Source organism: Urocitellus parryii, chromosome 9, assembly GCF_045843805.1.
Source record: "Urocitellus parryii isolate mUroPar1 chromosome 9, mUroPar1.hap1, whole genome shotgun sequence".
NCBI classification, from domain to species: Eukaryota; Metazoa; Chordata; class Mammalia; order Rodentia; family Sciuridae; genus Urocitellus; species Urocitellus parryii.
The window spans coordinates 48,034,014-48,048,227 of NC_135539.1; the positions used below are offsets into that span (position 1 = coordinate 48,034,014).

At 35.5% G+C, this 14,214-nt stretch overlaps 1 protein-coding gene across 1 annotated transcript in view; it reads left to right on the plus strand.

The window, feature by feature from the left end:
• Window positions 1–13,071: 13,071 nt before the first annotated feature.
• Window positions 13,072–14,214, plus strand: part of Rab18 (RAB18, member RAS oncogene family) — a 36,314-nt gene continuing 35,171 nt past the window's right edge. The window contains exon 1 of the mRNA XM_026410604.2: window positions 13,072–13,455. Coding sequence (XP_026266389.1) covers window positions 13,175–13,455 — 281 coding nt within the window. The 5' untranslated portion in view covers window positions 13,072–13,174. The remainder of the gene's footprint in view (window positions 13,456–14,214) is intronic.

Below are 14,214 nucleotides of genomic sequence, written 5' to 3' on the forward strand. Positions count from 1 at the left end.
AGAATAGGAGAATGGATATCACACTGGGTGATTTACTCCAGACTTCCAAGAAATGTCATTGCCAGAAGAAAAAGAATACTCCCTGATAAACTTCTTACATTTAAGACCCATCTTTGAAAAGAGGCTCAAAGCAAATAGTATTCAACTCAGCCCTCAAAATAAGAAAGCTCCTAGAGAATTACCTACATTGATGTCAATCTCAAACAATGGAAATAGCTAAATTAATATCACCACCTCCTGAGGATCTGATATTCACCCATCACCATATAGTCATCATGTTACATAATACAATCAACACTTACAGGTAGATACAATTCATTTTGTTTCACAAATGATCAGGGCTAAAATATTTGTACAGCTTTCTTCAGATCACACAGACAGTAAATTACTGAGTGAAGCTTTGAAATCAGGTCTGTCTGATTAGACCTAACTGCTTTAGTAAGGTCGATAGTTCATGTTTCTCCTTAAGGCAAAGCTAAGCATTCTCAGGTGCCTGGTGCTCTTATTAAGAAAGTCTGCTCCAATTACCCTCCAGCTCAGACTTGCTATATTCCTTCACGGTATCACATGAAGAGAATTACTTACTCTTTTCCACTCAGGACCCTCTCTTCTTTTAGGAGACTGCTATTCAAAGTAGTAACTATTTTACACTCTGTGCAACACATGATGAGTTCACCTTTGGCTCCTCCTGAGTAATACCTTCATTTTATGAGAGCCTTCCCCAAACAAGGCCTTAACCATAATTGACTTTGATGCTGGGGATTTTAGGGTCCTTGAAAGGAGAGCTACATAAGGAACTTTTGGAGATGTTATGAATGGGTCAATGAAGAATCTTTGCTTGGAGAGTAATGGGAACTCAAACTCAACCTGTTATAAGGGAAAATGTAAATATCAAAACATTGGAAAAGTCTCCACTCTCCCAGTTTCTATGGCTGTGAGGAACTGTGATTTAGACTGATAAAATACAGGTTAACAAGAGGATAAAAGAGTTTATGAGCATATGCAGTGGGCGTGTTTGTGAGACAAATTCAGTGATAAATAATTCATAGGGCAAGTTAGAAACTGGGTTTAAAGAACAGCTTAGCTAAGAACAATAAACTTGCAAAGAAGTGACAAGACAGAGAAAATGTTTTAGGCTTTCAAGAGCTTTTGCCAAAGTAAATATATGGGGGAAACAAATGGAATGGGGTTGGTTTGTTCAGGTCTCAATCAGCACCAACTTTCCATCTCTTCCTTGCCATAAAACTTCTCTAGATTTGTGGCAGACCTCATTTCTCAGAAGTTTTTGCTTTTAGTCAGATAAGAGAAGCTCTAGGAAAGATTTTTTTCTGCATGTGTTGAATCCCAAATGCGTCAGCTCAAAATAACATTCATGCCAATGTGACATATTTCAGGATGGCATGTTTTGATCTCCTACGAAAACATCAACGAAAGAACAGATGAATACATAATTGTATGGAATATAGAATACAGCACTTGACATGAATTAACAGCTACATCTCTCAACATAGTTAAATCCCCCAAACCTAACACTAGATGAAAAAGGCATGTTGCAGAAGTATCTATATAAGTTGACAAAATTATATAGTTTAAAATTCTGTATGATACATAAACAGGAAATAGCAATATAACACCATGTGTGGGCATAATAAGCACTGAATTTATGACAGTAATTATGTCTGGGTGGGAGGAAAAGAATCAATAAGGAGCAACCTGGTGTCTTGAACCTGTCTTTGAACCTGTCATATTAAAAATACCTCATGTACGATGCTTAACATATTTGATAAAAAAGGAGTGTTCACCATATCATTCTCTACTCAGATATATATTCTTAAAAATATCATGAATTCTTTAAAAGAGGAGTTCATGTCTCAGAAAGTTCTGCAAGCATATGAGTGTGTGTCTGGCTCAGTCTAGAGGGTCAATTTGTATTGCCAGTAGCTCTCTGTCCTCATCTCTTTGCTTTTATCTTTGGGTTCTATGCTTATTCAGGTCCTTTATTCACAATAGCATGAAGGCTCCTAGTAACCTCTAGGCCCGAGTCTTAACCTTTGGCCATCTCTGGAAAAATGCACTTCTCACTTCTAACAATTTCAGTAAGAGTCCTAGAATTTCATCCTGTTGAATCATGTGCCCATCTTGAATTAAAATCATTTTTACTAGGCAAGTGAGCTGATTAGCTGGGTCTTGGTTATATGCCACCCCCCTGGAATTGATGAGATAAGAGATAAGCTTCCTGCAAATGACATTAAAAGAAATATTTCCCAAGGAATATAGACAGTTACTAACTGCAGAAGGGGAAACATATTTAAAGTAATAAGAAACAGTGGATATCTACCATGTTGAGTCCTTAGCAAAGATTTGCCTATACTATAAGTTGTTGTATAGAACGATGCCTGCTTTGCTTGGACCATTTCTAAGTGACAGAGACTTACAGGAAAACATGAATCAGTCTCAGGAATATATATATATATATATATATATATATATATATATATATATATATATATATATATATATAAACTCACAATTAAAATGCCAGAAAATAGTGAAACAGTACAAAGGAAGATCAATTAATATCTAAGGATAGATTAATGTAAAAAAACCTACAGATATCATACACCACATCAATAAATTATAGGATATAACAAACAATAGTTGAAACTTTATAGCTATTCTCATTAAAATTAGGAGCAAGAAAGCTGGGCCTGGTGACATGTACCTTAAGTCCCAATTTGGGGAGGTTGATGAAGGAGGATTCCTTAAACCCAGGAATTCAGGCTAGTCTGGGCAACTAAGCAAGACCCCTGACTCCTAAGATTATTTTAAAATAAAAGATTAGGAACAAAAAAATGAAGCTTTTTATGATCACCAGTATTCTTTTTCCAAAATGGTAGTCAATGCATTAAGGGAGAAAACATTAGGATGTAAATGCATTTAGAGGATCTTATATAAATCTTTTATATAAAAAGGGGTATAAAATTATCACAAATAGAAGGTAGGAGATTTGTTCTGCCATCAAAATACCAAAACTGACATTGGTAGACAGATTAATCTAGTTTAGCCATAATGAGAACTTGACAATGGACAAGGACACAAGCTTTCTGTGGAACAGGGAAGTAGGAGTATTAGTTACAGAGCCAGCTCATTCTCAGAATTATCTCAGAACTAGAGAAGAAGAAGAACGGAACATAGTCCCCAGGCAATGGGGCTTGCAGGAATAAGTCCGGAAGCAGGTTCCAGCCAGCTGGCTTGATCCATAGGACACTGACACCATAGCACCAGGAGTGGGGAAAACTTGAGTCTCTGAATAGAAGAGAGGCAGGTAGGAACCCGGACATTTGTCATGATGTTATTTGCCAACACTTCTTGCTGTACTGGAGCTATAGACATGTCTGACCTTAAGTAAGAGCAGCTCAGCAAGAGATTTTGATTTATAGTGGTCCAGCTCACTACTGGTTCATTGGAGGGGGAGAGCAGTCTATTCTTAAATGGATGTTCCTTTGATAAAATAACTGGGTTGAGAATACTATGAAACAGGCTCTGAAAATGTCTTCCATGTTTATCAAAGATTGTGAATGATCTAAAAAAATAAATATTTGTTTTATTTGTTGATAAATTATTTATTCTAATTTGTTATACATGATGGCAGAATGCAATTCATTTCATATTACACATATAGAGAACATTTTTTCAAGTCACTGTACACAAAGTATTTTCACACTATTCATGTCTTCATACATGTATTTAGGGTAATGATATCTAACTCATTCCACCATCATTCCTACCCCCTTATCTCCTCCCTTCCCCTCCCTCCCCTTGGCCCTATCTAAAGTTCCTCCATTCCTCCCATGCTCCCCTCCCCCCTATTGCCATTATGAGTCAGCATCCTCATATCAAATGCATGATTGAAAGGTATTCTGTTTGAACTGTTGACATGGTAGATTATTCTTTTGTTACTCAATAGATATAACCCAGTAGTGGACAAAAATGTCAGAAATTCTAAAAATTAAAAGCAACTGATAAAAAGGGTCTAGTTTTGAGTAAGATGGAATAAATAGACTCTGCTGTCTCTCCCACTACTTTAAGCTATAGAACCTGGAAAGAATATAAGTAGTCCTATTTGAAAACTTTAAAAGTAAATAGTAGTATATGGTTTTGGAAAGAAGAGCAGAATTTGATATACATCTAAACCCACAATAATTTTACATTTTCTCCCCCTCTCTCCATTAATGGCCTAAGCTTGATGCTCTGGATTTGGGCAATGAAGCCTCAGAAGACCTCTGGTCATGACTTGAAAAGTGGAAAAGTAACTTTTGAGCTCAGAGTATGGAGCTCACCATCTCCATCTCCTCTTCATGCTCCTCCTCCTCTTTCTCCTCCTCCTCCTCCTCCTCCCCCAATTCCTCTTCCTCTTCCTTTTTCTTTTCTTTCTTCTCTTATGTCTCAGCTTCTAAACAGTCCTATAGCATTAAAAAGCAGCCAGTGGCAACAGGAGCCTGCAGTCAGTAAAAATCTTAGGGAGGAAAAATGTCCTCTCTGTTCAGTAGACCTATGGTTTAAAGATATTATATCCAGTAACTACTTTTTATTTATTTATTTATTTGTTGTTTTTGGTTTTCTCTCTCAGTCCTCCCACAATGGACATGGACTCAGTTATGGAAACTCCACAGCACAGCTAGAGTAAATAAAGTACTAGCTTTCTTCCTAGAAGACTGACACAAGTATCTATAAGAAATAAGATATTAGGCAGATTAGGAATAAAAAGGAGCTAAGGAAGTATCTCCCTACAATTGTTTATGAACTCCTGGGATAACCCTCAAGGTCATATGATTGAGTGTGAGATCCTGATCAGCATATCAAAAACTTGGAGAACAGATTTCTCATTGCCCTTATATGAAACTGGCCACTGGGTGGTACATACATTAGATAGATCCAAATAGCCCTGCAAAGGCTCTGAAAACTGAGGTGATTCTGGAACCACAGCCAATAGAAAGTTGGTTAGAACTTGTTTCCTCAATATAATCAGGTAGGCTCCTTGATTAAAGAAAATACCAACATTTTTTCATAGGCTTTAAATAAGTTTTAAAATTTTAAAACAATATCTAATTTGTCTGGAATATAATCCAAAATTGCTCAGTTGATAAAAACTCAGGCAAATTTCAACTCAAAAAGACAGTGAATATGTTCCAATGCTAAGATGATACAGACTTTGAAGTTATTTTCAAAGACCTTAAAGCAGTTGTTTAAAAATTCTCTAGCAAGCAATTAGAAAATACTCTTAAAATGAATGAAAAAATAGTCTCAGAGAATAAATACATTAAGAAAGAACCAGATACACATTTTAGAATTGAAATACAACATAGCTGAAACTAGAAATTCATTGAATAAGTTTAATAGAAAAATATAGCTGTCAGAGCAAAACCCCAATTTATGTGAAGATAATTCAAATAATCCAACCTGAAAGGGGAGAAACTGATTAAAATTATTGAAAAAAAGAATATAGACTCTGGGACCTATGGGACAATAGCAAAAGTTCATTCGTGTCATCAAAGTCCCAGAGGGAGAAGAGAAAACTTTTATAAAGTGCCAAAAACTATAAAAAGACAAAATGGTTAAAAATTCTGAAATTTGGCAGAACTTAAAACCTACAGATTTAAAAAAATTAGCAAGCCTTGAAAGAAATAAACCCAATGAAATCCATTACTCACTCTCTTTCTCTCGTATGTATGTATGTATGTATGTATGATATATATATATTTTTAACATATATATGTATGTATACATATAGATATCATATGAGCTATAATGTATAACTCTATTATAAACTACAATGTGTGTATGTGTAACTAAAGATAGAAAAAAATCTTGAAAGTATCCAGAGAAAAATGCCTTGTTACCTATAGAGTAACAAAGATTCAAATGACTAAATATATCCTCAGAAATCATGGAGGTCAGAAATAAGATGTGTTTCAAGTGCTGAAAGAAAACTTTCATCCCATATCTGGTTAAAAAAATATTATGTATATTATATGTATATAAATGAAGGTGAAAGAATATATATAAGAATACATATATATATATATATATAAAGAATATTGTGTGTGTGTGTATATATATATATATATATATATATATATATATAAAATAAAGGTGAAAGAAAGACATTCTTAGATTAGGAAAACAGTATTCATTAACAGTATACCTAATAAGGAATACTAAAGTTAATTTTTCAGACAGAAGAGAGAGGATGCCCTAAATACATCGGTAATACAAGGAACTAAGAAAGAAAAACAGAGAGAATAAATACCAGAGTAAATATATTTTCCCTTTTTGTTCATTAAATATGTTAAATGTTTGAAAGCAAAACAATTTAACAGTATGTGACAGGAATTTCAATGAATGTACGAGTAAGACAACTAAAACATAAGAGAGTGTTACAGAGATGTTTCTAAGATTTTTACATTCACCTTGAAGAGGTAAAATTGATTCTAAGTAGGCTGTGGAATGTTAAGTGTGTTTATTTTAATCCCTAGAACAACATTTAAAAACTTTGCTAAAATATATAATTAAAATGTAATACTAAAAAATGTCCAATAACCTCCACAAAGTCAGGAAACATGAAACAGCAACAAGAAACAGGGAACAAGATACCAATTATAAAATTATAGATGTAAGTCTAAACATATCAAAAGTAGATCAAAATTCAATCGTCTAAATATACCAGTTACAACCAAAGATTGTCAGAATGGATTAAAAATATCTTGAACTAATTCTTTGCTGCCTACAAGAAGCTTATTTTAAATATGAAGCTATATTATGCAAGCTTCATTTAAGAAAAAGCTAGAATAATTATAGTTTATCAAAGTAGACTTCAGAGCAAAGAAAAAGAGTTAAAGGAGAAGGGATGAACATTACATAATAACAAAAAGATCAATTAATCAAGAATCTTAAATTTATTTGCACCTACCAATGGAGCCAAACAAAAAACTGATAGAGAAATAGGTAATTATAGTTGGATATTTTAATATTGTTTTGCAATAGTGCACATAAGACCAGCAAGATGTAAAAGAATTGATTAATACTATTAACTAACTCCAAACAGCAAAATAGTTATTCCTTTCAGATGCACATGAACATTCACCAAGGTTGGTATCCTGGTTCATAAAACAAATCTTAACCAATTTTAAATACTTAAAATCTATAAATGGTTCTCTTGCCATATGAAATCAAACTAGAAATCAGTTACAGAGGGGCTGAGATTGTGGCTCAATGGTAGAGTGCTTGCCTAGCATGTGTGAGACACTGGGTTCGATTCTCAGCACCACATAACAAAAATAAATAAAATTAAAAAAAAAAAAAAGAAATCAGTTGCAGAAAGGTGACAAAAAATGTCCGAATACTTGGGTATCAACCACTTATGTTTACATAATTCTTGGGTCAAGAAGCAAGTCTTAAGGGAAATAAGAAAATATATTGAAATAAAATAAGATAAAAATATACCACATTAGAATGTAGTTATAGGATGTAGCCAACTCAGTACTTGGTGGAACTTTTCTGGCCTTCAAAGCTTATGTTAAAAGAAAGATGTCAAGTTGATAACTAGAACTTCCTAATGTGAAAGTAGAAAAAGAAGAACAAAATTACTCAAAGCAAGCAGAAGTAAGGAAATAATAAAAGAATAGATATCAATGAAGTTGAAAACAGAAAAAATAGATAAAGTAATAAACAAAAAGCTGGGTTTTTTTTTTGAAAAGACCAAAATATGTGATAAACCTCTAGTCCAAAAAGAAAAAGAAAAAAGAAGGAAGGAAAATGTCTAATCTCACCTATTACCAATATCGGAAAAGAAAAAGGGGAAATCATTTTATGCCCATATATTAGGATAATAACCTAATCCATGCATATAAATTTATCAGTTAAGTGAGCTGGTCTTATTCTGGTAAAAAAAACTATCAAAACTAATTAAAGAGATATAATCCAAATAACCCTGCTCCTCTCTTAAATACTTATCAGTTAAATTGTATTCTAAGAAGAAATCTCCAGGACCAATTAATTTTCCTGGTTAATCCTACCAAACATATAAGAAAGGAATAAACCAATACTATCCAATTGCTAAATAAATTACAAATAAAAACTATTAAAAAATAAAGCTCAGGCCCAGATTATTTCACTGGTGAACTTTACAAATATTTAGGGAAAAGGTAAATTTAAATTGAGTTTAGGTCAAATCTCCACAATCTCTTCCAGAAAATAGAACACTTCCTGATTCAGTTTACTAGATCAGCATTGCCTTTGATACCAAAACTAAAAAAATAATGCATAAACAAAGAAACTACAGACCAATATCACCTCAAAATCCTCAATAAAATATTTGCAAATCGGATACTGTAATTTTTATTTATTTTCTTTAAATTTTAATATTTATTTTTTAGTTATCGGCGGACACATCTTTGTTTTGTATATGGTGCTGAGGATCGAACCTGGGCCGCATGCATGCCAGGCGAGCGCGCTACCGCTTGAGCCACATCCCCAGCCCCCAGATACTGTAATTTTTAGAAAATTAGTATACCAACACTGACTCTGGATTATCTGGAATGTAAGCCTGGTTCAATAGCCAAAAATACAAATCTGTCAATGTAATCCACTGCATTAACAGACCGCATGTTCTTATCAACTGATGCAGAGAAAGTATTTAGCCAAAATCAACAACCACTCACAATAAAAACTCAAAAACCTGTAGTACAAGGAAACTTTCTAAACCTCATGTAAAACATATCATATTGAATTATACATTGTTAAACATTGACCATATCTTGTATTGTAGTGTATGAACAATGCACTATTTATTTTGGGTACTTATCTATGTTTTTAGGTTATAACCACTCTATAGCGAAGTTAAGACTACCATATTTTCTAATATTTAATAATTTAATTATAGATATGATAACATTTTGGGGGAGCTACAGAATTCAAGATATAAATAAGACAAATTTTGTTTTTTTTTTCATCATGATAAAATTGGGAAACTTCATATAAATAGAATTTGAAAAGTAGTTTACACTAAGAAAGACTGAAACTTAGGAGGTATGGAAAGAATAGACTCCTCAGAGTGGACCAGGATGCAAAAACAGAACTCTTCCTCTATGAATTTTAAATATATTCATGCAAATATTATATTAAAACATCCACGAGAGCCAAGAATTTATGGAAATAAATGAAAATTTCTTTTTTATAATTATTTTTTTAGTTTTAGGTGGACACAAAATCTTTATTTTATTTCTACGTGGTACTAAGGATATAACCCAGTGCCTCATGCATGTGAGGCGAGCACACTACCACTTAGCCACAATCCCAGCCATGCAAATTTCTTTTTTAAAAAAATAAAAGTGTGTACTTCTCTTGTTTGTGTACCTACAAAGTATTTTATTAGTGTTCTAGATACTAAAACATGGAAAAAATAAGACAAAAATGCAAGCAACTCATCATAACTTAAGTAAAAATTTTAATTTGAATTACTAGCATAAAATAGTGTATTTAAAAACATGTATTTCTATAAATCATTGGGAAATAACCATTTCATAATTCACAAAGTTAGCCCTTATTGATAATGACTGTTAGTACTATACAGGAGAATTAGTAATGAAACTGGTACATTATAATACTTCACTACCTCAAAGTATGCAAATTGATACCCTAAATCTTAATATTATCTGTGTCCTCTTTGCTGGTTAGCAGAACTTGTACCTTTCCTAGTCTCCTGCACTATTCTTTTTCTTGATGTCCTTAATGGGATATCTTACCACTTTTTAAAAATAATACATTCTATTTTTCAGAGAAATTTTAGGTTCACAACAAAATTGAAAGATAGAGATTTCTTATATACCTTCTGCCCTGCACATACATAGGCTGCCCCTTATCAACATCTACGATTAGAGTGCTGTATTTGTTACAATTGATGAAGAGATGTCATTATTATCCAAAGACTAGAGTTTACATTAGGATTCACTCTTGGGGTTGTACAATTTGTGGACTTGGATAAATGTATATGACATGTTATCACTGTTATATTATCATGCAAAATACTTTCACTGCCTTAAAAAATCCTCTGTGCTATGCCTATTCATTCCTCCCTCCCCCAAATTCCTGATCTTTGTACTATCTCCACAGTTGTACCTTCTCTAGAATGTCACAGAGTCAAAATTATATGGTATGTAGACTTTTCAATTGTAGAGCATTTACCTAATGTGTATGGATTCTCTGGTCTTGATCACCAGCAATGTCAAACAAACAAAAAGCAAGAATACTGCCAAAGATATTCTGGTACCCAGCTGTCCTTAAAATAAACCACAGATGCCTTAGATTAGCAGTCAAAGTTGTTCCCAGTCTACTTCTTACCATTTGTGTTTCCTATATAAAAGTTCTATGGCTGTCAAGTGAGTCCTTTCATTTAATGTATTCCATCTCTAGTAGTATAGGTTCCTGCCCATCATGCTTGTCTAAATGTTACCCTTCTTTTAAGTCTTGCTTCCTTCATGAATACTTTTCTGGTTGTTCTAAATTTCAGTGACAAATTACAGCCAGATCTTTGGGTCTTTGAGTTATATATCTGTGGATTCAACCAAATGCAGACTGCAAATATTCAGAAAAAATTGCATCTGTACTGAACATGTATAGATATTTTTCTTACAACCTAACCAATATAGTAAACCAATGAATGACATTGTTACATAGCATTTATATTGTGGTAGGCATTATAAGTAATCTAGACATGTTTAATCATGTGGAAATGCATAAGTTATATGCAAATACTATGCCATTTTACAAAAATAACTGATTTTAGCATACCCAGAGAGTCCTGGAACCAATCCACCTTTCTGAGGAATACTGTACTCTTGCTGAATGCTTTTCTGAAGAATTTATTGTCTATATCACTCATTTAGTAGGTAAAATACTACCTTTCTTAATCTGTGCATAAGTGATTTCTTTCTGTCTAGGAGTGCCTGATAATGGGTGTGCAGTAGAAGTTATTTGAGTGTTTTCCACCCAGCTGTAATGTTCAAGATAGTGATTATATAGGCTGAGAGACATCTCAGACATTGTTCCAAATTCCGAAGGTTGATTTGGGTATTTATATCAACAAACACTTTTTGAGCAACTACTCTAGGTTAGGCACTGTACTAGATGCTCGAGACAAAAAATGACAATTCTGCTTTAGAGAAGCATACATTTTATTAGGAGAACAGAGAGGTAAACAACATAATACTGTGGGATGCACACCACAATAAAGTATAGACTATTAGCGGAGCACATAAGAGAAACAAGTAACACTGCCATGGGAATTGTCTGGGGGAAGGAATCCAAAAGATGGGACACAAAGAATGAATAGGAGTTATCCAAGTAAATGTGCCAGAGTATGTATAGAGGAGAGGACAGGAAAAGTACTACAGGCAGAAGGAACAATATACATGAGGTCCTGGAGATAAGCAAAACATGGTTACCTGAAAATATAGAAGTTTAGTTTGGCTGAAATACAGAATGCAAGATACACAATAGTAAGAGATGAGGTTGGAAGGATATCAATATTTACAATAAGCTAACAAATATTTGTAAAGGCAGTGAAGAACCTCTGGATGGATTGAAGAACACAGAATTAGTTAATTAGCATATTAAAATACCAATTTGGCTGCAGTATCATAGTGAGTTCAGTGTCTGTCATGTTTAAGTTGGCATATTCGACTTGGGGATGTTCATATGGAGATGTTTTGGCAGTTGTGTGTTGGCCTGAATCTGAGGAGAAAAATCTAGGCCAGAAAAATAATTTAGGAACAAAGAAAATGGGAATAAGTGACCATGTAAATCTAAAAAGACAAAAGGTGACAATGTGTATAGATTAAGAAGATAAAGACAAGCTAAAAATCAAAGAACAAGAGTGTTTAAATGATGAGCAAGAAAATTGCAAAGAGAGATTAAGGTTGTCTCACTGACATCATTCTACAAGTTTAGGTATGAACTCTACAACATGCATTCAATTAATGTCTTGGGCAGTTATGTATTTAGCACATACCATGTGTCATGGAGTATTCTAGACACTGAGGATGTATGTTTATATATATGAGGATATATATAAACAAAACAAACCAAAAAAAATCCTTGCCCCATAAGACTTCTCTTTGGGGGAAAATTAGACAGTAAACAAAGCACTAGAATATCTAGTATTTCAGAGGATCATGTTATGCAGACAAATAATACAAAGACGTAGAGGGAATGCTGGAGGGATTTACAAGTTTTAGTACTGAATAGGGAAGTAACCTCATTAAGAAGGAAACACGTGAGAAGTAACGTCATTAAGAAGGAAACACGTGAGCCAAGATCTGAAGAAGGTGAAGGAGCCATGCAGATACCTAATAAGAGCTTTATAAATTATTTGACAAATTAATTCCTAAATTTTACTTATATTCTTTAATCAAATATCCATTGAGTATGACATTAGCGGAAAGTAAGGAAATAAGGGATGAAAACTAAAGTTTATAGAGTGCCTGCCATGTACCAGGCACTTTGTTAGGTATTATATGAAAGATTTGGTACCTTTACTAAGATTTGCAGTGTGGTAGAAGAGACAAGGTTTACATACACAATTCCTGCAGTTATGACGAAACAGTTTTTATAAGCAAGAACAGTTGGTTTGGAATTGTGCCAGAGATTTATAAGCACCTGATCTACACGAAGTCTACAACTCCCTTTCAAGATGAATTAACATGTGAAGGATACTCTTCAATCTAAGAGGTTAAAACTTATTTGCATCTTTCATAGAGGACTTTATTAACTCATTTAGTCTTCATAACAATTCTAAGAAGCAAATAAGAGTAATTATTGTCTCCCTGAGATGGAGAAACAGGCTAAGGTGGCTAAATAACATGACAAAGTGATTATATGGTAGTGTTGGACCTACATTTAAGGTAATCTGCTTCAAAGCGGAATGATTTTCCCACCTCAAAACAGCTGTCATGAGCGACTGCTGCAATAAAAGAAGCTTTGTACACACTCCTGGGACTCAAGTCATCGCCCAATTACACAATCTTAGGAGGGCTATCTCAGGGTTGGGGAGGAGTTCAAGCTTGGGAAGAGAGGTCACACGCGGCTTTCCCCATCTGCGCTTGCGCACGGGAGGAACATGCTCTCCCGAAAGACGCCTGACTCCCGGCGTGCGCAGACGCAGAGCTACTTCAAGGCGGAACGGGCGTCCCGAGCTTCAGCAACCCAAACACCCGGTTTGAAAGGAAGGTGGCAGCCGTCGAGCGGTGCGCATGCGCAGGCAACCCTCCGCGGTGAAGGGCTAAGAGGCGGACCCTGTGGCCAGCTGGGCTCTGAGCAGAACAGGGTCAGGATGGACGAGGACGTGTTGACCACTCTGAAGATCCTCATCATCGGCGAGAGTGGGGTAGGCAAGTCCAGGTGAGGCGGTGTGCTGGCAGTGACGAGGGCGGGGGGGGGGCACATTCTGCCTCCGCGGCCTCTGTCTCTTGGGTCGTGACGGGAACGGTAACCGGCGCCGGCCCGGCGGTGGCCGGGCTCGGGCCCTCTTCGCTCGCGCCCTCGTCGTTCTCTCGCGCGCTCCTGCAGCCCCTGCGGCCTCTGCTCCCCGCGCCCCGCCCCGCACCTGCGACCAGGCCCAAGTTCTCTGGATGGATGTTCCTCCTGTCGCACCGAGGATAAACAATTCCCAGGGCCGCCGGTTTGCCACCGCGGAGTTCAGGGCGTGGCGGGCGGGCTTGGGCCTGAGTCCAGCAGGGATCGACGCTTCGCCTTGGCCTTGGGGTTCAGGCTACCTCTCACCCCCTCGGAGACACGAGTTGTAACTTTATCACTTTGAAATTTCTGTCGGGCTTTCTCTAAATACGTAATGTTCCACACAGGAAGTTTCGTGACGCCTTAGGTCACATTCCTGGCCTATTTTGGCGCAGCCTATTGTCGGGTCTTATTTTTAAAAATATTAGTAGGCTGTGAAAGAACCGAACCCATTTGCCTTGTACTTTTGAAAATTTCACTTTAGTATAAGGTTTGAACGCTTAAGCTGTGGCCACCTTTGAAAATAAGGCGAAATGGTTCCTTCTCTTTTGCCACATCATATGGAGATCAAAGGACGTGTTGTCTTTCCTTTTTAGACTCTTTCTTTAGGGAAAATAATATACACAAGAGTTGCATATTAGGACA